Source organism: Lepidochelys kempii, chromosome 6 (assembly GCF_965140265.1).
Source record: "Lepidochelys kempii isolate rLepKem1 chromosome 6, rLepKem1.hap2, whole genome shotgun sequence".
Taxonomy (NCBI): domain Eukaryota; kingdom Metazoa; phylum Chordata; order Testudines; family Cheloniidae; genus Lepidochelys; species Lepidochelys kempii.
The window spans coordinates 28,610,408-28,634,762 of NC_133261.1; the positions used below are offsets into that span (position 1 = coordinate 28,610,408).

General features: G+C 42.8%; 1 protein-coding gene across 5 annotated transcripts in view; it reads left to right on the top strand.

Moving 5' to 3' along the window:
• The window catches only part of SLC67A1 (solute carrier family 67 member 1), a 141,098-nt gene that overhangs the window by 84,868 nt on the left and 31,875 nt on the right, over positions 1 to 24,355 (top strand). For all 5 annotated transcript variants that reach the window (XM_073347278.1, XM_073347279.1, XM_073347275.1 and 2 more), the window contains 3 exons: positions 16,860 to 16,975; positions 19,128 to 19,238; positions 23,196 to 23,296. In XM_073347278.1, the coding sequence (XP_073203379.1) occupies positions 16,860 to 16,975; positions 19,128 to 19,238; positions 23,196 to 23,296 (328 nt within the window). The remainder of the gene's footprint in view (positions 1 to 16,859; positions 16,976 to 19,127; positions 19,239 to 23,195; positions 23,297 to 24,355) is intronic.

Sequence of the window (24,355 nt, forward strand, 5' to 3'; positions counted from 1 at the left end):
CTGGAGCATTCATAGGCTCAGAGCCCCTCAGTTCCCAGTGGCCGCAGTTCGCCGTTCCCAGCCAATGGGAGCTGCGGGAAGCAACGCGCCACTTCCAGCAGCTCCCATTGGCTGGGAACAGCGAACTGCGGCCACTGGGAACTGAGGAGCTCCATGCCTGCAGGCATTCCAGGTAAACAAAACAATATATTAGATATTCAATTCAATGATTTTATAGAGTTTAAAATAATCAAATTTTGGTGTAGACCCGTTTATAAGCCAACCCCCGCTCTTTGATGGTCACTTTTTTACCAAAAATATTCGGCTTATGAACGAGTATATACGGTAATTTGTTTTGTGTTAATTGCATGCATTAACTGTGCTTCATTGGCAGCCTGCCTATCTATCTATCTTATTTCATTGTTTTACTAGATATTATTATTATTATTATTTACTATAATAAGATGGCCAAAAGGAAAAGATTCCATTTGAGGTTCTTAGTCTTTCATTAAATAGAAAGTATTTATGCTACCAACTGGGGGAATAGTAATGTTGAATTGCCAGTTGGCTAAACTCACAAATATCAAATGCAGAGCAATCTGCTTTTTGAATATATTTCACACGCAATAGCCATCATCACTATGGAATCAGACAAACAAAATACCCAATTGGAAAAGCTCTGTAAATATAGTAACAGAAGGGACCCTTATGGCTAGAACATAAAGAACCTGTCCAAGCAGGCAAATCTTACACCTTAATTAATGGTTGCACTCTTCTGCTTGTTTAAATTAAATGACTCACTCTTTTTATGCAATGCCTGCTTCTGAGGTAAAACTGAAATGGCATCACCTGCTGAAAACACTTCTAAGGCTATGTTTTTGCCGCAGAAAAGGTTTTTTTATAACAGGTTAACACTCTCACTGCCAAATCCTAATGGAGACAAGGCACAGGTAGTTTTACCTTGATGTAGCTAATTGAGATCATCCCTAAGTGAGGGGGGTATAAGAATGACCTCAACTAACTAATCAAGGTAAAACTACCTGTGCCTTGTCTCCACTAGCATTTTATATTCCGATTGCTATCTTAGTGTAAAGTACACTGGTTTTGTTTGTTTGTTTTTGTTTTTAAAAAGAGAAAACATAGTTTGGAAATTTTATTCACTTGATTGGAGTCCGGTTGAGAGAGAAAATTCAGATTTCAAAGAGGGACATTCAGAGGCTTCACAACGTACCTTTTAACCGTGGAGATCTATGGTAGGGGAAGAGCCATTGGCCATTATCTTTGAAAACTCATGGCAACTGGGGAAGGTCCCGGACGACTGGAAAAAGGTTAATGTAGTGCCCATCTTTAAAAAAGGGAAGAAGAAGGATCCTGGGAACTACAGGCCAGTCAGCCTCACCTCAGTCTCTGGAAAAATCATGGAGCAGGTCCTTAAGGAATCAATTCTGAAGCACTTAGAGGAGAGGAAAGTGATCAGGAACAATCAGCATGGATTCACCAAGGGCAAGTCATGCCTGACTAATCTAATTGCCTTCTATGACAAGATAACTGGCTCTGTGGATGAGGGGAAAGCAGTGGACATGTTGTTCCTTGACTTTAGCAAAGCTTTTGACACAGTCTCCCACAGTATTCTTGCCAGAAAGTTAAAGTATGGGCTGGATGAATGGACGATAAGGTGGATAGAAAGCTGGCTAGATTGTCGGGCTCAACGGATAGTGATCAATGGCTCCATGTCTAGTTGGCAGCCGGTATCAAGTGGAGTGCCCCAAGGGTCAGTCCTGGGGCCGGTTTTGTTCAATATCTTCATAAATGATCTGGAGGATGGTGTGGATTGCACCCTCAGCAAGTTTGCAGATGACAGTAAACTGGGAGGAGTGGTAGATACACTGGAGGGTAGGGATAGGATACAGAGGGCCCTAGACAAATTGGAGGATTGGGCCAAAAGAAATCTGATGAGGTTCAACAAGGACAAGTGCAAAGTCCTGCACTTAGGATGGACAAATCCCATGCACCGCTACAGACTAGGGACCGAATGGCTAGGCAGCAGTTCTGCAGAGAAAGACCTAGGGGTTACAGTGGACAAGAAGCTGGATATGAGTCAAGAGGGTGCCCTTGTTGCCAAGAAGGCCAATGACATTTTGGGGTGTATAAGTAGGGGCATTGCCAGCAGATCAAGGGACGTGATCATTCCCCTCTATTGGACATTGGTGAGGCCTCATCTGGAGTAGTGTGTCCTTTTTTATGCCCCATACTACAAGAAGGATGTGGAAAAATTGGAAAACGTCCAGCGGAGGGCAACAAAAATGATTAGGGGACTGGAACACATGACTTATGAGGAGAGGCTGAGGGAACTGGGCATGTTTAGTCTGTGGAAGAGAAGAATGAGGGGGGATTTGATAGCTGCTTTCAGCTACCTGAAAGGGGGTTCCAAAGATGTTCTCAGTGGTAGCAGATGACAGAACAAGGAGTAATGGTCTCAAGTTGCAGTGCGGGAGGTTTAGGTTGGATATTAGGAAAAACTTTTTTACTAAGAGCGTGGTGAAACACTGGAATGCGTTACCTAGGGAGGTGGTGGAATCTCCTTCCTTAGAAGTTTTTAAGGTCAGGCTTGACAAAGCCCTGGCTGGGATGATTTAGTTGGGGATTGGTCCTGCTTTGAGCAGGGGGTTGGACTAGATGACGACCTAGGGTCCCTTCCAACCCTGAGATTCTATGATTCTAAGAGCACCTAATTTTACATAAAAACTGCCATACTGAGTCAGATTTGGGGTCCATCTAGTTTGGTATCTTGTTGACAAAGGGACCAATATCAGATACTGCAGAGTAAAGGTCAAGAAATCCTGCAGTAGGTAGATGTAGGATAATCTGTGTCTCAGATTGATTTAACTGGTATAAAATTTGCATCCCATCCATACCCATGTTGTGAGCTGGATCTTGCTTTGTACTGAATATAGTCCAAATCATTGTAGCAAAAACTCAACCACATTCCTGCCCTGCTGATATTACGTAGTCTGTAAGAACCCTTTCTCTGAAGCACATTACTTTTACGAGGTCTGTGATGGTTAACAAAAGTTTGACCTCATTAGTCGATCTTTTACCATTTACAGCATTTTATGAAGTTAGACATGTTGTAACATAATTAATCATTATGTGTTCGGTTATGAGTCACTAGATAAGCCATAGCTTACCTTCTAACCAGGCAGTACGTGGGAGTGCTTACACAATGGCACACCCAGACTATCTGAATAATGTGCCATATGGCTAACTTGTGAGAGTAGTTTGTGAGATTGTTAACAATAATAATAAAAAAACTCCATATTTGCAAGTTGTACCATCCACTATGAAACTGACATCACACAGATAATATGACAAACCATTCCAGTCAGAAATGTTCTTGCATATAAAATATGTATAGCTAAATAGTAATAATGATTTGCATTTCTATAGCATCTAACGATCTCAAAGACGTTACAAATACTGACCAGTTAAGCCTTGCAATCTCCCTATGAATTGAGCCAAAAGAGTCACCTGAGGTGACACAACAACTGTATTGGATTTTCTGGTTGCACACAGGTACACTTTATTAATACAAATAAAATGTCTGCAGGGAAAGATGCACCAGGAATTTGAATTTTAATAATTGTAATAGTTGGAGAGTAAAAATAATCAGAATTCCAGATCAATATATTTTACCTTGGAATGCGTCAGGTCTTATTTAGACATCAACATTATTATTGTTAATTGTAGCACTTACAGAACCACCAAGCAGTGGGACCCATTGTGCTAGGCACTGTATAAACATTTAAGAGACACTCCATCCCCCAGAAGCCTACAGTGCGAATAGGCAAGAACAGACAAAAGGGGGGAGTATAGAAACACTATTATCTCCATTTTACTGGTGGGGAACTGGAACAAAGAAGCTACATCTACACAGTGATGCTAAACCCACGGTTCGCCCAGGTCAGCTGACCCAGACTCATGGATCTGAAAAATCTGTGTAGACCAGGGGTGGCCAACCTGTCGCTCAGGAGCCACATGTAGCTCTTCAGAAGTTAATACGCGGCTTCTTGTATAGGCACCAACTCCGGGGATGGAGCTACAGGCTCCAACTTTCCAATGTGCCAGGGGGGTGCTCACTGCTCAACCCCTGGCTCTGCCACAGGCCCTGCCCCCACTCCACCCCTTCCCACTCTCTCCCCTGAGCCTGCCAGGCCCTCGCTACTCCCCCTCCCGAGCCTCCTGCACGCCATGAAACAGCTGATCGGGAGGTGCGGGGAGGGAGGGGGAAAGCGCTGATCAGTGGGACTGCTGGTGGGTGGGAGGTGCTGGGAGTGGGGTGGGGGAGCTGATGCGGGGCTGCTGATATATTACTGTGGCTCTTTGGCAATGTACATTTGTAAATTCTGGCTCCTTCTCGGGCTCAGGTTGGCCACCCCGGTACAGACATTCGGGCTTCTGCTGGAGCCTGAGTTCTGGGACCCTTGGATGTTTACACAGATTTTTTTTTTAGTCCCACAGCCCAAGCACCCGCAAGTCTGAGTCAACTGTGGCTGGTCTTTTATCCCCATGGAGACATATCCAGAGAGACTGAGTGACTTGCCTAAAGTCACACAGGAAGCCTGTGGCAGGCTTAGGAATTGAACCCAGATGTTGAGTACCCCGTTCAGTGTCTTAAACCACAAGACCAGCCTGTCTCGATCCTTGCTTGGTCTCTCTCTCTTCCGTACATGGAGGATGAAGCAAGCAGATATAACTGAGAGCAGAGGGAGGTCTTTGGTTAGCCAGCTGGGTAAAATTTCTTAGGGAGGGAAGTTTATTCTTCCGTTCGTTGTAAATGAATTTAAATGTGCAGGTGTTCTTCTGTGCACAGATAAAGAAACGAGCAGAACTGTCTAAGACACACCAGCGGGAAAAGCAGTAATAACACAGGCAAGTGCCAGCTTTGAATTAGCAAAGTATCATTTTCTGAAATGTGGTCTTTTACCAGCGCCGCGTGCATGAAAATAATTGACACTCAAGATTAATGACACTGGATTATGGGCAAAATGTGCAATCCACCCACATCTTATTCAAGTGTAACTGATATGCCTCTTCCTGCAATTAGCAGAGTTCCTCTGAAGAGCCCTGCTTTGGATTCAAGCAGTAAATGGGTTGGCAAAGACACGCTGCTCTCAGCTGCCTTGGGGAATAGCATTCTCCCAGGCATGCCACAAATATTTCATTCATTTGGCAGAAAAGCAGAGGATGTGTTATACTCAGGCTTTTTGCTACAGAAGAAACCAATTATCTCAACCTCTTTTTATTGTTTTGATTTCCTTTCTAGCAAATGCTTGTGGAAGGCATGCAGCCTCGCTACCACACCACCCCTAAAATACTCAGCCATTTATATCAATTCATACAGACTATCCTCCATGTAGAGAGAGCCTCTGATGAAAGGCCCTATGCGAGTGCCAGTGTATTAATTTAATATCCTGTACTGAAATATAATGTTCCGTATAGACACTCAGACACAATGGACCCAATCTTGGCCCAGGCTAGGACCTTTTTGTGCTGACAGCACAAAGGACACTTAAAGCTGCCCTTTAAGGATACAGCCCTGTTTAATACAGCCCCGTTAGTTGTGATCTAGTAACCTGTGTTGTTCCATTCCTGCCCCAGTTCTGCCACTCCACTTCAGTTCTAACTTGCAGCATCTAGTGTTTGAATCCTGTCTCTTCCCCTACACACACCACACTAGTGCACTACAGTGCTGATCTGTAACACCCATCCTGTTCCAGGTCTAGGCTTCTTATGAACAGAGGCCGCCAATCTTAGATTTTTAAGACTTTTGGGCAAGGCTCATGTCTACCTCTGTGTTTGTTCAGTGCCTAACATAATGGGGCCTTGATCCTGATCTGGGCCTTTGGACGCTACTGTAAAATCAATATTGAATTATAATAGTGTCAGATTGCCTAAGATTATGAACAAATGGCTACTGCAAAATGAACCGGGCCATCTTTCGGTCTAATAAATATCCTGAGTAAGCTAGAATACGGCTGCCACCAGAAATAAAGAATTGTGTAGATATTCACCTGAGGACTGTGAGTAGCTCGTGGTATATGGGTGGGTGCTAGATTTCATAAGAGCCAGTCTTGGATGTGATCTAGTTCTCTTCATGTGCGATGAAAAGGCTTTTACTCCATTCACTCAAGGTGACAGCCCAAGCCAACAGCTGTTTTCTGGTTTTTTTTGTTTTTGTTTTGTTATTCACATCAGGTGAGGAGGAATTAACAAATCCCATCACTCCCTCCTGCTTCTGGTGACTGGGACAAGCTATGCATTGTAACTCTGAATTGGAGTTCAAATATAGCGCATGTGGCTGAGAGAGCTAACGGGGACATGTCTGTGGAGGAGTTGTGATGAAAAATCAAAGGGACCCTACTCTTGGGCAGCATCTGAAAAGTGGGCTGCAATGATGCAACGTGGGTAAGGCCATTGGAAGGGGGCAGTTAAATGCCCCCTGCCCTTGTGACAGGTCCACCACCACAATTTTCTAATGTGAGTTAGAAGGGAGATCCCTTTCTGTAGCAAGCCCCCACCCTCCCCGCAAGGCTCTGCATGGCACTTAATGCTGCTTTAACTAGCATTAATCCCCACTCTGTCTGCATGCCATTCTAACAGGAGCATTTGCTTAGGCGGGGAGGTCAGGAGGAGAACACATGCCATTTTCTAGTCTTGCTTTTGTGTGAAATTCTCCCTCTGGGGACAGCCAAGTCCGAGTGTCAGAATTTCCACTGCATAATCCCACCTAAGGGGGAAATTTGGCCATTAGAGAAGCATGAATAAAAGTGGTGTGAGTGCAACTGGATGACCTGTACTGACACATTAGCATAAATCTGGCAGCCAGACTGGTTTTCCTCCTGCCCCCACCATCCCTCTGTGGAGAAGATACGTTGTAACAATATATGTACATGATAGTCCCAGACATTGGGTGACATTTTCAAAAACAAAAAGAGGCCATCTGCATTTTTTTTTCTACCCTTAACAAAAAATTGGGGCTTTAGGTTCAGGCTTTGGGTGACGCTTTGTGTCGGTTCATTTGTCTGTCACAGGAATCTTAGCTATGGTGGGCTGATCTTTGAGGTTAAAGTTGAGCTACATGGACCAAAGATTGGCAGAGTAACAGCCGTGTTAGTCTGTATTCGCAAAAAGAAAAGGAGTACTTGTGGCACCTTAGAGACTAACCAATTTATTTGAGCATGAGCTTTCGTGAGCTACAGCTCACTTCATCGGATGCATACCGTGGAAACTGCAGCAGACTTTATATACACAGAGAATATGAAACAATACCTCCTCCCACCCCACTGTCCTGCTGGTAATAGCTTATCTAAAGGGATCATCAAGTTGGGCCATTTCCAGCACAAATCCAGGTTTTCTCGCCCTCCACCCCCCCATACACAAACTCACTCTCCTGCTGGTAATAGCCCATCCAAAGTGACCACTCTCTTTAAAATGTGTATGATAATCAAGGCGGGCCATTTCCAGCACAAATCCAGGTTACACATTTTAAAGAGAGTGGTCACTTTGGATGGGCTATTACCAGCAGGAGAGTGAGTTTGTGTGGGGGGAAGGGGGCGGAGGGTGAGAAAACCTGGATTTGTGCTGGAAATGGCCCAACTTGATGATCACTTTAGATAAGCTATTACCAGCAGGAGAGTGGGGTGGGAGAAGGTATTGTTTCATGGTCTCTGTGTATATATAATGTCTTCTGCAGTTTCCACAGTATGCATCCGATGAAGTGAGCTGTAGCTCACGAAAGCTCATGCTCAAATAAATTGGTTAGTCTCTAAAATAACATCCTCTTGAATTAAACCTTAGTTTCTCATCCTCCACACATGCTAGTTACTGTAGTTTTCACTGATCATGGAGTCATTAGGCATATGCTTGGTCTTCCATTAATGAAGGGCTGGTCTGTCCCCTCTGTTTTGTAAAGAACACGGACATATTACTTGGAGAATGATGAAATTGTGACATTGTTACAGTGCTTTTTTTTTTCCTCTTTGCTTTTAGCAGAGTGGATTTGTGTTCAGTGAACTTCTTTCACCTACAGCTGTCCCCTCGTTCAAGCCTTAAGTGTTTGAGCAGATAGTGCTGGAACACAATCAAAGGAGTAGTTAAGTCTTCTTAGAGCACTTCAACGAATTTGTAGCTGTCATGAATGAGAGCTTTATGCAGCATTGTTTTGAAGTAGGAGTGAGTCACTAAAAAACAATTTGAATTTTTTTCACACTCAGCTTTAACTTTATTAAGAAAAAAGGAAAGGGGAAAAAAATCCATTTTCTGGAGAGACATGCCTTGATCACTGAATCCTGAAATGATAAATGGGAATGGCAACCTTCTACAAAGAAATGAACTACGGCTCTAAAATTTAATTTTGCAGTGATACACAGATTATACACAGCACTTTGCATTCAGAGCCAGGAGCAGCTGTTGGAATGCTAAGCAGAAAGTGACTGAACTTACCTTACTTTACATGGACCCAGACTTCAGTGAGCCACATGCATGCTTTCGTTATCAACATATTTTTGATGTTGAAGCTATTGAAAGGGAAAGACTAAACTTTAGCCAACAATCCATTTGATTCCTTGAGGGATAGCGTACAGTACATCTCCTTCACTGCATCATCCCGGAAACTCGGTGTATTTTAGGATTTACTGTTATCTTAAAATGTTTACAGATGCTGCTGAGGCGTTACATGGAAAGGAATTCAACCATTTTCATACAGCATTGATTGATAATATTTTCTTTTGGGTTTAATTCTTTTACCATGACATTACTCCTTGATCGTAAATACGGTCGTCAGTTCTGTTTTCGAGCTTGTATAAGGATGGGGCTTCCAGATGGAAAACCATTTCCTCCCACCAATGGCGCATTATGAACTGCCCCAGGCTGCAAAACTAGTCATGTAATATAAATGTTTACAGCAGGCTGACTTAGTTTCAGCAGTTTACACAAAATATAAACAGTGTGTCGTACGTGCCTTGTAAAGGCACTTTCCCCCCGGTTAGTTACTGCATGGCCGCTCAGCATATGCCTTGTACCTCACGCACACCTCTTACCACATGTTGAAATTATTATGAATCAGGCACTGAAGTTTATTAAAAGACGTCATCCCAGGTTGTGATGTAGGATTTCCACCCAGAATCCACGTAGGACACTGCAAAGACAGGATAGGACTTGATGGATCTGGTTTCTAAACACAGAGCGCTGCTTCAGATGGAGGAGAAACTGGTGGGGATATATTCAGACATTTTGGGGGGTCTCCTTCCAGAAGGTTCTCCTTTCCGTCCTCCTCCTCCTCTCGCAGTCACAGATACAGCAGAGGAGGGAAAATAGTGCATTCAAGATCAAAATGCCTACCTGTCTCAGGCAAGAAAGACCAGTTTTGTTGCACTATAACCATTGTTTTATCGACTGTTGGCCTTCAAGTCCCCTCACTAAGCATTGTTCCAGTTGAGACCAGCTCAGCGCTACTCCTATTGGCTCAACCAGGGTGAGGCATCTTTTGAGCTGATCTGGTAGAACTCATCATGCAAATCCCAAGAATCCTCCTGGCTCAAATGTAGACAGTGGTAACATAAGGGGTAAATGTTCAATGAGTCCAGTCACTGGACAGAGATTCCACTGATGGCTGCAGGCCTCCCACCTTCTCCTGAGGAGGTTCATGAAGGAGAGAATAATGTGTCCTTGCTTCCTCACAGGCCCAGCTCCAGTCTTCAAGTCCAGAACACTTCAAATTGGTAGGACAATAGGGCTTGTAATATCTCTGTGAGTTTTTAACAACATGATATAGCTAAAGTGGAGGGAAAAGGCTTCCCTGACTCAATCACCATTCCTCAAGGAGCTTGCTAAAACAGCCTGTCCCCAAAGCTTCCGATAGGTGACCCACAAAAAGATCAAGGGTGCAGAGACAGGTGCTGAGACTTTCACAGGGTTGTTTGCAAATGGCCAGGAGGAATTAAGGCTCCAAAGGCAGCTAGAAACTTCATAAAATTACAGAAAACAGAGGTGGAAAAGACTTACTAGAACATCTAGTCCATCCTCTACTAATATAGGGGTCTTTTCTAGAGCATTTTTACCCTCACAGGGTGAGGGTCTGGTCATAGCCCAACAGAAAAATTATAAAGCATATTCTTAGTCTACAAATAATAGTAATTGCATCTTAGTTACTTACCTAAGGTGTTGTTTAATTCCAGGGGCCAAATTCTCTGCTGGTGTAACTGGGCACAGCTCAGTGGAATTTTGCCCATTTCTGCCAACAGACAATTTGACCCCAGGACTTCAGTCCTGGTATGTTTGCAAAGACTATTTGTCAGTTCAGTCCCATGGGTTTTATGTACAATGCTTCCAGGAATAAGTGCACACACCCAATATGCCTGGGCTGTTGCACACTCTACCTTGTCACCTAGCAGTGTAAATAGTCAGGTATGTCTTGGTAGCCTGGTATTTCCATAATCTGCTTGGCTGCCTCCAGTCTTCACCTACATAACCCACAGAGCAATCATCACAAACTGTTCAAGCACAACGAAATAGCAGTCATTACCCTTGCACTGCTAAAAGAGAATGGAACCTTTCATGGGGATGAAAACTGTGCCAGGTGACTGGGGAAGCTGAGAAGGGTGTCAATATTTACTTCCCTGAGTACACAGCAAAATGCCACCCTGTGACTATTTCTCTTCCAAGTCAAAGGCTTGATTGAAACAAAGAACACCCACCAAGTGCCGAATTTACCAGCAAGCTGAAAAATTAATTCTGGAAAAATCTAAGGCTACAGCCAGAACTTTCCCTTCTGTTTTGTTTCTTATTTTCATAGTTCTGAGCAGACCCTGCATTCTGTGCACAAAGAGAGCTGTCACTCATGTTTATCTTTTTGATCCAGAGGTACCCAAAATGGACTCTGGATGGTCCATGGAGCACCGGCATGTCCCATGGTGCTGTTCTCAAATTTATCTCCAGTTGCTAAATTGCAATAAAACACAGCTATAAATACATTATGTTCCTTGTCTCACTTTTCGATTAAACCAGTTGTGGAAGTTGACACAGGGATGTGGTTAGATTGTGAATGGGAAGGGGAGACAGACTGTCAGATCATGGATTGGAAGGGGAGGTGGCCTGGCCGACGATTGCTCTGTTAAAATGAGGTCCAGTTCTGAAAAAGCTTGCTGATCCTTGGTCTAAACTATCTATTGTATCAACCCACATATTTACAGGGTGCTCACTGGAATGTTCTCATATAGAAATAACCCGATCCAGCTACACTGAAGTAATTGGCAAAACGTCAATTGACTTCTGTGAGGCAGGATCAGAACTCTAGAGAATAAGCTCTTTGGAGCTGAAATGTCAACTCTGATTCTGAGGGTACAAAACACTGGTGAAAGGAACTATGCCCATCTTTTTCAAATGTGTAGATTTCGGCACCCAAATCCCTATCGAGGCACCTAAATAAGGGGCCTAATTTTTCAGAAGTATGGAGCAGCTGCAGTTCCTAATGAGATCAATAGATTCATAGTACATCAAAAAATTAGCCCACTTATTTAAATGCTTAAATTTAGGCACTTAGGAATTAGGTAACAAGATATTTAAGTCTTTCATCTCTGGGTCACCAGTTTAAAGACCACCCAGATTGGTAAAAACTGTAGGTAGTTATCATCTGATGGCTGGTTTGTGACTTATGTGAAATGAGTTTGTGGATCTCAGCCTGGCTTCTAATGCCCAATCACTACAACTGGCATCACTGTTGTTGGTTTCATTGGAGAAGGCAAGGGTTGAATGGGCTCTGAGACTGCTCTGCTCCTTTCTCCTCTAGAAGTCATCACCAGGTTCCTGTGTGTCAGGGTTATGTTAATTCTGTGGGTAGGGGAAGCTTTCAAAGCTAATGTCTTTCGGTATACCTTATGTTGGAGGTGCCAGTAATGGCTCCGTAGTCAAAGTTGAGTTCATGTTATGTTATGTATGAAGAATGCAGCCATTCCTCCCCAAAATTACAGTGCTTATCAAATGAATTTTCTGAAAATTTAGAAATCTGTTGATTTATTAATTAAAATCAATATAACTACATAAAGAGTTCAATCTCTTGATCTGTCGATCCACCAGTCTTCATGGGCACTGAACTCACTTCCTCTTTTGAAAAAAAATCTTACTTTATATAAGAAAAATAATGTGAGATGCATTATAATGCGCTCAAGAAATATGTTAGCTACAGTTATGGAATCCATCCCCTTCCACATGAGAAAAAATAATGTAGCTATCAACAAGAATGGTGTATCTTCACCATTTTTTTCAAAAAGGGGCAAAGATACTTGGAAAATTAAAAAATAAAGTGCCAGAAAGAAGTTATGGTTTGAGGGTGATATTTTCAGAGGATTCTAAGTGACTTAGGTATTTTTGGATAATCTTACTCCTGAGCTTTATATTTTCCTGAATGAGTTTTCAGTTTTTGCTACAGAACTCTGAAATCATTGAGTTCAGCCTTGTACAATTCCACTTACTCGTTTGCTTAAGGCAAGTCACTTTTTGAGGGGTGGGGGGATGCTGGTGTGTAAAATCTCTAGGGGGTTGCTTTTGTTTGGGGGGGGTACCCCATCATCATGGCAAAGAATTGGTGGGTAGATTTGGTGCTTGAGTTGGTTTAGTACTTTGTTTACTTGATTTTCAGAGGGAAATCCTCCATTTTTACTGACTGGTACCTGTCTTGAATCTTGTTTGGAACTTGAAAATGGAACACTGGCAAACAAGATCTTATAAAATCTCTTGCTAAAATCTTAACACAGCAAATGTTTGATTTTGTGGTCCGGGAGAACTGGTTGACATAATAAAGTCAGTGTAACTCTCTGCGGTATGTCTGTTTACATGAAGATATTATTTGAGGTTGATATAACTAATAAATACAGAACTAAAAGATTTGTTTTATTTGTGCAGTTGCTACCTACAGTAATGCCTATGTAGAATTTGTTCTTTGATGTTTCAAGGATTCAGATGAATACACTGAGCTGTCCCATTTTTTAATTTTAATAATAACAATGGAAGTTCTCAGAATTATTCAGGCCACACTTTTGTCTGTCTAGGAAAAGACCTGAGACTTATACAATTAGTACAGCTCGTTATTCTGTGAGGGAGCTCATGGTTATTGCTGATATCTCATGACATCAGCAATAACTGGGCATTAATGTGGCTATCTACACCATCATAAAAAGGCATGCTTTGCAAATTACAGCTACTTCATGTTGTTTTGGCTCTTGTGTATTCTTTGGCAGAATATTCCAGTTACTATGGATGAGTCTTGCTTCGTACAGTTCATGTGTAAGTCTATGTAGACTATTACAGAACCTGAAAAGTGATCTAGGGTAACAGTCACTCCTGTTCAGAGGGCCAGCGCAATGCCATTGCATCAGTTAAGCTCTGTTTTCCTAGTTTCCAAGGCCAGAAGGGATCATGGTGATCATCTAGTGACACTGACCACCTGTATGACACAGGCCATGGAATTATTGGGTGAAAGTCTTGCATCAAGCCTACATCTTGTGGTTGGGTTAGAGCATATGTTTTAGACATCCAGTTTTGACTTAGACTTCAAATCATGGAGAATCCACCATATCCCTTGGTAAATTGTTGCAGGGGTTAATTACTCTTACTGTTAAAAATTTAGCACCTTCTTTCTAACCTGAATTTGTCTAGATTCAACTTCCAGTCACTTATTATGCCTTTGTCTGATAGATTAAGGAGCTCTCTAGTATCAGAAATCTTCTCCCTATGAAGTTACTGTGACATTATACTCCATATTATTCTATGAAAATATGCTAATGTGTGTGAATATAATGACAGGTTTCAGAGTAGCAGCCGTGTTAGTCTGTATTCGCAAAAAGAAAAGGAGTACTTGTGGCACCTTAGAGACTAACAAATTTATTTGAGCACAAGCTTTCACTGAGCTGTAGCTTATGCTCAAATAAATTCACGAAAGCTTATGCTCAAATAAATTCGTTAGTCTCTAAGGTGCCACAAGTACTCCTTTTCTTTTTATGAATATAATGTAACTGGAATATGCTTCGTGCAAAAGGCTTCTTGTAAGGAATCATTACAAAGCTTATAATCTACTTAGTGTGTTCATCCTATTTGTATGAATGTATCATTCTTGTATCTGAAACTAGGAATATAAAATATAACTCTGAGGTCCCATTGTAGTTATGCAAAGTATGGGCTATTAATAGTGGTTTAGAATCTTGATGGCTCCCATCAACTAGGACAATTGACTGTAGATGGCTCTGTTTACTTGCAAGCCTTCCTGTGAGTCAGACCATGAATAATGAAGTCTTGCGGTCTCACAGGACATATGACCATGTCACCTGGTACTGGAATCCCTCTTAAACCTGGTGCTTTTCCATTTAGGAGGGGTAGGGACACAAAGAGACAAAAGATTCCTGCCTTGTGCCAAAGGTATATAAGGGGGTGAAACAAAACAAAGGAGGCTGCAGTCATGAGAAATCCCCTAGCTACCACCTGAGCTGAAACAAGGACTGTACCAGGGGAAAGGATTGGGCCCAGACTAGGAAGGAGTCTAGTCTGTGAAAGAAGCTTATTGGAATCTCTCTGAGGGTGAGATTTACCTGCATTTAGTTTCCTACTGTATTTGGCTTATACTTGCATGTTTTGTTTTATTTTGCTTGGTAATTTACTTTGTTCTGTCTGTTATTATTTGGAACCACTTACATCCTACTTTTTATACTTAATAAAATCACTTTTTGCTTATTAAGTAATTAAGAGCAAGTAATTAATACCTGGGGGAACAAACAGCTGTGCATATCTCTCTATCAGTGTTATAGAGGGTAGACAATTTATGCATTTACCCTGTATAAGCTTTATACAGAGTAAAACAGATTTATTTAGGGTTTGGACCCCATTGGGAACTGGGTATCTGGGTGCTAGAGACAGGAGCACTTTCTAAGCCGTTTTCTGTTAAGTCTACAGCTTTTGGGGGACGTGATTCAGACCTGGGTCTATGTTTGCAGCAGACTAGCGTGTCTGGCTCAACAAGGCAGGGTACTGAAGTCCCAAGCTGCCAGGGAAAACAGGCTCAGAGGTAATCTCAGCACATCAGGTGGCAGTCCCAAGGGGGTTTCTGTGACCCAACCCGTCACAGTTACTTAAAGATCAATCTCAAGTCACCTCTTCACCTTCTCTTCTGAGAGCTTAAGTGGTGCTTAAGCAAGTATTGTTGACTTCAAAATGATAATAATCAACACTGTCCTTCCCCAGCCACAGAAAGCTGTCTAAAGCATTTCTCAAATGCAGCCATGGCAGCTGGGTGTGGCCACTAGGGCCTTTTCTTGTGGCCACAGTCTCCTGGCCGATGATTGGGGGTGGGAGGCAAAGCAACGGCCCCTCCCCTGGGGCCACCAGTAGTGGTTGTCCCCCCATGGAGATACAAAAGCTGGAGGAGCATGCAGCCACTGGCAAGCTCCAGCCACAGGGCTTCAGGCTCTGTTCCCCAGCTGAGTGGTGGTGGGCTCTGGCCCTGAGCTCACCACCTCCCACCATCACCCTTGGCCCCCACTGCCTGCCCCAGTGCCCCATCGCCCCTGTCCCCCACTGCCTGCATACTGACCTCTCCATTTAGGACTTAATTTGTCCCCAGGCTTGCCGGGAGTGAATAAATCTGCTGTGAAAAGTGATATTAATGTACAAACTTAGTAGCTAAAAAAAAAAAAGCACCAAAAAAGCAAAAGAAACAAGAAAAAAGTCAAGAACATGCAAAGCACCTGATTTGTGTTTCTATTCTGTTTATGTCCAGTAAAGAATAGAGACAACTGTACATTATTTTTGAGTCTGCAAAAATCCGTACATGCAATTCCAATGATACATATGTACATGTGTATATTTATTTGTTTTGCCAAAAGTTAATTAAGTATTTTAGGGGAAAATGTCAGAGTGGCCTCCAGCAAGAGTTGGTAGCCACATTCTGAGGCCACCAAAAAATTTGTTGTGAGAACCGCTGGGGAGCAGTCCCTGATCTGTTAACAACATCCCACATCCCAGCAATATACGGGCAGATCCAAAATAACAATAACTTGGGCCATTGGTGGTTGAGTGGAAAATAGTTTTGCTTTATTTCACTCACTGGGAGCCTTTTAGTTGTGGGCATCTTAAGAGATGACATAGGGTACCAATCAAAGGTGGTAGTCTATACCTGTTTCTGGACAGTGAGTGACAAAGTGGTTACCCTAAGATAAATAGACGGTTGGTTTCTTTAAAATGATGTTTGTCATCTTACATGGATCCTATCTTGTGGTTTTGCATATCTAGTGTCCTAGCTTCGGTGTACTCGTTGGACTAGATTCTGCCACCATTACTCTTGTTCAGTAGGATCTTCCTCCTGGAGGATTCCCACTGAAATCAGGTGGGCTTCTTGCAGAATAAGGCGCTACTCGATGTTAATAAAGGTGACAGAGTTTGGCCCACTGTGGGATTGGATTGATCATAATTAACAATTCCGTTGTTTCATTTGAGGATCTCTAAGCAGCTTTGCCAAGAAAGCAATTTTTTCTGAGCTTTACAAATTAAAAAAGCACTGTGTTAATGCCAGTTATTAATACTCTACTGTAACATGGTTTACACTAAAATCCATCTTTGAAGGAATTACATGGTCAGATCATGAGCATTCAAATAAGGCCTCAATCCCGAAAACACTTAAGCACATGCATAGCCTTACTCACCATGACTTCATTAGGACTATTACTATTATTCGTATGAGTAAAGTTAGGCACATGCCTAAGTGCTTGTAGGATCACAGCGTTAGTCCTGTGTAATTCAGTCCATAGTATGTATATCTTAATTACTCTTTCTGTTCACAGCACGTACTTTCCGTCATATCTTGCGGTAGTGGCAAGTCTCATAAGTGCAGTGATAGTAATGACCTGTATCCCTGCTCACACCAAACCAAAGTTGAAGGAACAAGCTACACAGCAGCGTGAGTGTTTACCTTTTCTGGCAACTTTTCAGCGCTATAGGAATGTAGCTCGGCAGTTTTAAATGCTAAGTGCTGATCCCTCACCCTCATCTGAGAAGACGTGGCCATGGTGCCAAGCATGTATCAAATGAGAAGGGTTTTCTTGACGATGATGATGAAACCATCGAACTGGTGTTCACTTGGAACCCATTCACTGCTTGAACGCAGATTTCCAGAGGCCTAAGCTTGTGCCATTATCATCTGCTGTGCAACTTGGCTGCTCAAACAGTTCAATGGCATGTCCCCCTCCGCGTAGGAGCTGGAGGGGGGACATGCCACTGCTTCCAGGAGTTGCTTGAGGTAAGCGCCTCCCAGAGCCTGCACCCCTGAGCCCCTCCCATGCCCCAAACTCTGCCCCAGCCTTGATCCCCCTCCCACCCTCCAAGCCCCTCGGTCCCAGCCCGGAGCACCCTCCTGCACCCCAGAGCCTGCACCCCCAGCCGGAGCCCTCACACTGCCCCCCACACCCATGCCCCAATCTCCTGTCCCAGCCTGGAGCCCTCTCCCAGACTCCAAACCCCTCAGTCCTAGCCTGGAGCACCCTCCTTCACCCCAAACACCTCATCCCCAGTCTCACCCCAGAGCCCTCACCACCAGCTGGACCCCTCAGCCCCCCTCCCACACTCCAACCCCCTCCCCCACCCTGAACGCCTCATTTCTGGCCCAACCCCAGAGCCCACATCCACAACCAGAGCCCTCACCCCCTCCTGCACCCCAACCCTAATTTCATGAACATTCATGGCCTGCCATACAATTTTCATACCCAGATGTGGCCCTCAGGCCAAAAATTTTGCCTGCCCCTGTTTTAAAGAGTCCTTTGAAGCTCATAACACTTCTTAGGGTTTACAGTATTCATGTTTCCCCCCTAGAGATATGGCATACAATCCCACAATTATACATAAACATTTGCACTCGTGACTGCAATGAACTTCTAAGATACTTAAACGTAATTCAATAAGGTTTCACTTAATCCAGTAAGGTTTGTCCAGGATATTGCAGGAAATTGCCATAGCTGTAACAGTTGCAACCCAGTTTGTTTACAGAAGTGCTCAATTCTCCACTGACATACACCCAGCCTCTACTACCCCGTTAAACTTAGTTTTCTCTACTTAATGCCCAGTCCTATGCATTCACTAGTCCGCTGTGCCAAATCACAGAAACTCTTTTCAGAGGTTTTTTTTTAAAACCCACTAATGCAAAAACAACAATTTCAACCATATGGATTACATTCCAGTAAACTCTTCAGATAACACGAAGGCCACAAAACCAAGAATATTTACAGCGCAGCCTGAAGCCCCATCCTGAGCACCGATTCCCCACTGTACATAGGTGACTCTAGCAAGGGGATTATTGTGCATAAAAGGCCCAATGTGCAAGACCTCCACACTCGCAACTCCCCTTGGCTGGAATGGGAGTTCTGTGCATGGTGGATTATAGAGTGGACAGCATCTTGGCCAGTAGTGTCAAGGGTGGAGTTTCAGTTGCTATAAATCAGTGACTTTGATGGCTTAAGGCTGATTTTATACGAGCTGAAGATCTGGCTTGGGTTATCTTTTCTTTAAAGGTGTCAGACCTTGTCATTTATTTCTGTGTGGTATTTTATGGTGCACCGTCTTTCAGACTTTGGTTCTATGTGCAGTCTTCACACACATTTTCCAAGTTGTACCAGTTGTGATACAATTTGGAAAATCTGTGTGAAGCTAAAATAAAAAAAGATTTGGGACAGGTGAGAAGGTGGAAATGTCATGAGAATGTCCCACCATGTGACCAATTATAAGGGCTGGAGGGAATGCTAAAAGGGAAAGCTATAAGTTTTTGAATCATATGCAGCATTGTCCTCTCCAATCAGCTCTGCCTGTCACTGACCCACACTGCAGATGTCTATTGGATATTCTGCTTTTGCTCTGCACACCAACGTCGCCCTGATGCTAGTGGGGTTCCATGCACATAGAACCAAACCCAAACAGGCAATGGAGAACCATGATGCAGAGAAGAAGGAAGAAATTTTCCCTGTAGAGAGTTGGTTGTGAGTGTAATAAGATGATGTATCGTTTCTTGTTTCCTGCTTCTTGTCCTTGTAAATAGACTGTTATTCTGTCTGTCATTTTCATAGGCACATCGCATTCCAGCAGTGTGTTTAGTCTCAAGGAAATCCTACGCCTGCTGAAGCTTCCGGGAGTAAAGGAAGTGTTCTTAATCAAGGTCCTTTCCGGACTCCCTACAGGTAATTCTCTGTGATCATCGCAGTATTTAAAATGACAAGTATAAAGCCAGTAGATTTGCTTTTCATGTGTATCTGAAAGCCCTTTATATTTGGTCATTGATGAAGGAGAAAGGAAGCAGGACTATTTTTTTTTCTGCTGGAGCTATTCCATATTCAGCATTGCATATTCCAACACAGGCCACTCACAGTTATATAGGGTCCAAATCTGAAGTTGAATTTATAACAAATTTCCTGCCACGGGTTTTCTGTGTGACCTTGGGCAAATCATGTATTATCTCTACCTCACTTCCCCATCTGTAAAATGAGGATAAGGAAACTTTCTCTCTCCCATCCTTTGTTTGTTTTGTCTATTTAGTCTAAGTTCTTCAGCTCAGAGACTGGGCTAGACTGTTTGTGCAGCACCTAGCACAATGGGACTCTGATCTCAGCTGTGGCCTCTAGACATTGCTGCAATACAAATAAAATAATAAGAAAATAAAGATACATTTTCAACAATGAGAAGAGAGATTGCTGGACCAGCAGAATTCATTCATGACTGGCTGCATTCATTTATACATACGTATAGGGGAACTGACAGCTCTTATGACTTCCCCTACTGTTGTCTGTGCTGTTTATTAATGTATATTCCCCCTCCTCACTGAATGGTACAACCCTTTCTCCTCCCATATGTTGTGTCAGGAAGCTGCTGTGCAAGTACAAAGAATCTGCTCACCCTACTACTTGAGATGTAAGGAGAGGGTCAGAATCTAAAGCAGTGGTCACAATCTTTTGAAGGGGACAGACCCGGAACTCAGGAAGTGATGAATTGAATAATCTGGTGTGCCTTTTTCACTTGGAGACTCTTGAGGGTTCTTTTTGCTAAGTGTGCAAATGATCAGTACCATCCCTCTGGACCACGCAATTTCAAGGCTTCACTTTTGTGTGCCGAAAGACTTTGGGAAAGTGCCAGTTTATGAACACAGGAACTGTGTTAGGTGGATGTGTGCACAACTTTTGCAAACTCTCAAAAAAGGAGGCGGCCCTTTTAAAAATGATTCTTGATGTCTAAGTAACATTAAACTTAACTTGCATATCAAAGCAGAATTACTAGGAGTGGCTGAAAGACAGAGATGGCATTTCAGCCTGTCTGGGCTTGATAAAATGTTTTTACTATTCCCTGGAAAGTGTCCTGGTAATGTAAGAAACAAGACTCACTGTCTTCTACAGGAATCTGTGAAGGATTTCTAAGTAAGGGGTTTCTGCATTTCTCTTTTTGCACGCACTTGGCATTGACTGGAGATGCTGAGTTCTGTGCAACTTAACACCCCTGTCCAAAGAAAACCCACTGGAGAAAAGAACGGTATGCAAGTAAGGCCAAAGGAAAAATGCAATTCCCTTAACTCTTCCAAAAATATTACTTGCCTTTAACTACACTCGCCTAATGGAAAATTCATAGAATTAATCTGTTTTACAAAACAGGCAGGATTGTAAAGTGATATTTTTAAGGGGATTCCTAATTTCAAGGTGTTGGCTCATGGTATTATTTTTAACTTTTAAAATGTCACTGTGTGACCCTGAGGCTATAATTCTGTACAATCTGCAACATAATGGCTCATATGTACCACATTTAGCAGCTTTCTTCCAAAAGAATCCCCAGATGCACTTTATATCTCGGTATTAGTCACCCACTGCCAAAATGCATCATCCCATAGGGTGGAACAAGCAGCAATGTACCATATTTACAGGGGAAAACAAAGAATAACAATGCTATTCAAAAACTAAAGGGGAAATGTTAAGTAGGCAAAATATAATGAATTAAGATGGGATTTGGACAGGACACAGTGGCTAATATTCTAACACTTAAAAAAAATGTCATGGAAACTTTTAACAATCCTGAGTGGCCAGGATCCCATCTTATGTTTCATCGGAAAAACTGTCCCTCCAGAAGCACAGTGCCACACTGGGAAAGTAGCTGGTTGACACAGAAGAGCTCTACCTATTAAATCTCTAGCAACACGTGACTTCACTTTTCAGGTCTCGCATCAAGTTACTGACCAGGTGATTACAGCCTGAGGCGATTTGGCTGTTGTCCACTTATTCACACCTCACTGCTTGAGGCTAAACTCTCATTTACCTTCATCTCACTTCTGCAACCATATAATTATATTAGTTAATTCATCTAAATTACAGACCTGCTTCTATTTACATTGTAAACAAGTTTCTAATGTATATAGAGGCAAGTTGGCAGTGGTTACTCACTAAAATTAACTTGTGTGGGATCATAAGTACCTTCCTAAGTAAGGTAAATTTAAGGCAGGGCGGTGATGGACAGATAGGCTGATATAGTTTGGGTACCTCTAATAGTGGGACTATCTGCCAGTCTAAGAACAAGATGGGGTATTTTACTACATGACAGTGCTTCATTCTCAACTTAAGTGGGGGGGGAAGGGGGGAGGGAATGCCCCATTAAAATGGAGTATGTAAAAGAGAGAGAAAGCAAAACAGATCAAGGGTAAAATGTTCAAAAGTGTCTTAGGGTCCAGATTTTCAAAGATATTTTGGTGCCTAAGCATGCAGATAGGCTCCGGTAGGATTTTGCAAAGCACCTGGGCACCTAACTCCCATTGAAATCAAAGGGACTACAGCACTTATTGAAAATCCCACTGTTTGCCTATCTGCATGTTTAGGCACCTAAATACCTTTGAAAATTTAGCTCTAGGTCATTACATCCAGATTTTCAAAGCAGTTCAGCTCCCATGTAGGCACCTAAATAAAGGTCAGTTTTTTAAGTTTTAAAAAATGTCTTCTGGAAGTCTGGCCCTGACTGTAGTGCTCAGCTCCGCTGAAAATTCTGGCCATAGTGAACACACCTCTCTCCCCACCCATAATGCTAGCCAATAGCTGTTAAATATACTGTCTAGCTTTACATCGCAAGCAGTGCAAGGTGGACAGTGGATGGAACTTCAGCAGCCATCTTAGTTCTGTTGGTCAGCCAAGACAGTGCACTGGAAAAGTTATGAACTGATGTGGTCAATAGGCCAGATGTTTATTTGTAGTGAATTGGTGTAGTTCCACTGATTTACACCCACTGAGGTCTAATATGTGTGACAGTATGCTCTGTACAAAATAGCCTTTAGTTAGCGTCTCCTTTTTGTGGACTTCCATTGAAAAATATATTTCCCTGTCTAAATGCCTCTAAAGCTACAAGTGAAAATAATCTAGTTGTATGCTTGTAACAGGTGGACAAAATGAACCCCTGTGAGTATACAGCATTATAGACAGATAATTATAATCCTTCTCAGCGTCACAGGAAATGTGGGCAAAATCCTTCTGCTGTAGCTGGGTTAGTGAGTTGTGTGTGTGTGTGTGTGTGTGTGTGTGTGTGTGTGTGTGTGTGTGTAAAATACAGTAAATGAAAAGCAGGCCCACTGTGGCCTGAGGCCATCCATGCTTCTTTGACTGCCTCTCTGTGCTGACAACATTAGAGATGCATGAGAGACAAACTCCCCTGCCAATTAAGTCATTCGCCCTGTGCACAGTGAAACCACTGTATTTAATCTCCTGTCCCTAGACTGTTTCTGGGACGCCAAATCCAATGGTGAAAATCTGAAGTTCGGCAAAAGGAATAAGGAATTATCCCCTGGTTACAATCTTGCCTGAACAAAAAATGTTTTTCTTGTGCTATCCTAAAGGTTAGCATGTCTGGCCTAATAAAACCATGCGAACTGCTTCCACTAATCAGCATGGTTATATCTAACTTCCTCAGTGTTATATTTTTAAAGGTAATAGTTGAACTGGTTAAAGATTTTTTTTTAAAAACCCCAAGTATATTTGTCTGCTTGTCTGCATTCAGCGTTAATGCAGAGCAACTCCACTGTCTACCATCAATGGTAACTAAGCAGGGTCTGGCCCTTTACTTGCCCTATAAATATATTCCGAAACCCCTTAAAGATATTTTCTTTTTAATACACTCTGTAGGTTTGTTCCTGATTATGTTTTCCATCATCTCTATGAATTTCTTTGGGCTAGAGGCAGCACAGACTGGATATCTGATGTCATATTTTGGTGTCCTTCAAATGGTAAGTGGACGTGACAATATAATCAGACCTGGTGTATCTGTCATGTAGCAGCCAAGTGCTCTCCGGAGAACCTCCAGTTTTTAGCTAGATTCAATTAGCGCATACGGGCAGGTCTACGCTATCACTTATGTTGATATAACGTATGTTACTCGGGGGTATGGAAAAAGACACCCCCTCTGAGCAACGCCAGTTACAGCGACCTAAGCGCTGTCCACACTGATGCTATGTTGGCAGGAGATGCTTTCCTGCCAACATAGCATCCACCTTTAGTGAACGTGGAGTAATGATGCTGACGGGAGAGCGCTCTCCCATCGGCATAGAGCGTCACTGGTGCAGCTGCGCTGATATAGCGCTTCTAGTGTAGGCTGGCCCTAAGACACACAGCCAATAGCAGGCAAGACTTTGCCAAGACCTGCAAAAGCTCCAGGAAGTGAGCGGAAGAAAGTCCCACCTGCTAGTATCTAATCATGCACTTCATCACCTTTTCTGGTGCAGTACATTCAGAGTGCTTCAGGCAGAGGGTTACCATTAAAGCCATTTTGGGTAATACTTGTGAAATGTAATTCTTGGCTGTGGAGGGCACTGACTAGATCATTTGTCTGGAACCTAGAAAATAATTATAAATAAGCATTTCTTCCACACTTTCCGATAGTTGTCGAGAATGGAGTGTCTCTAGAAAATATTCTTCCACTTGGCGACTTTTGTCATGGAGTTTTAGGCCATAGTGTTGAACTGACATATTGTCCTACAGCAAAAGTGTAGCTCTTGCTCTAAACTCGATGGGCCACACCCTTAGCTTGTATAAATTGGCGGAGCTCCATTTACTTCAGCAGAGCTCTGCCAGCTTACGCCAGTGGATGATCTGACCCAGTATTTTTATAGGGGCCTTGAATACTGAGAGAGGAACCCTATCTACTCTGTGGAAATGAGCATGACTGACTAGTGCATTACAAACCCTGTAATGAGGGAGAACTTGTCAAGGGAATACAGCCAGTAGGAGAGGGGAGTGAAGAAGTGGGAAAATTCAGCTATGCCAGTTGGTAAAGGGGACAAAATCAA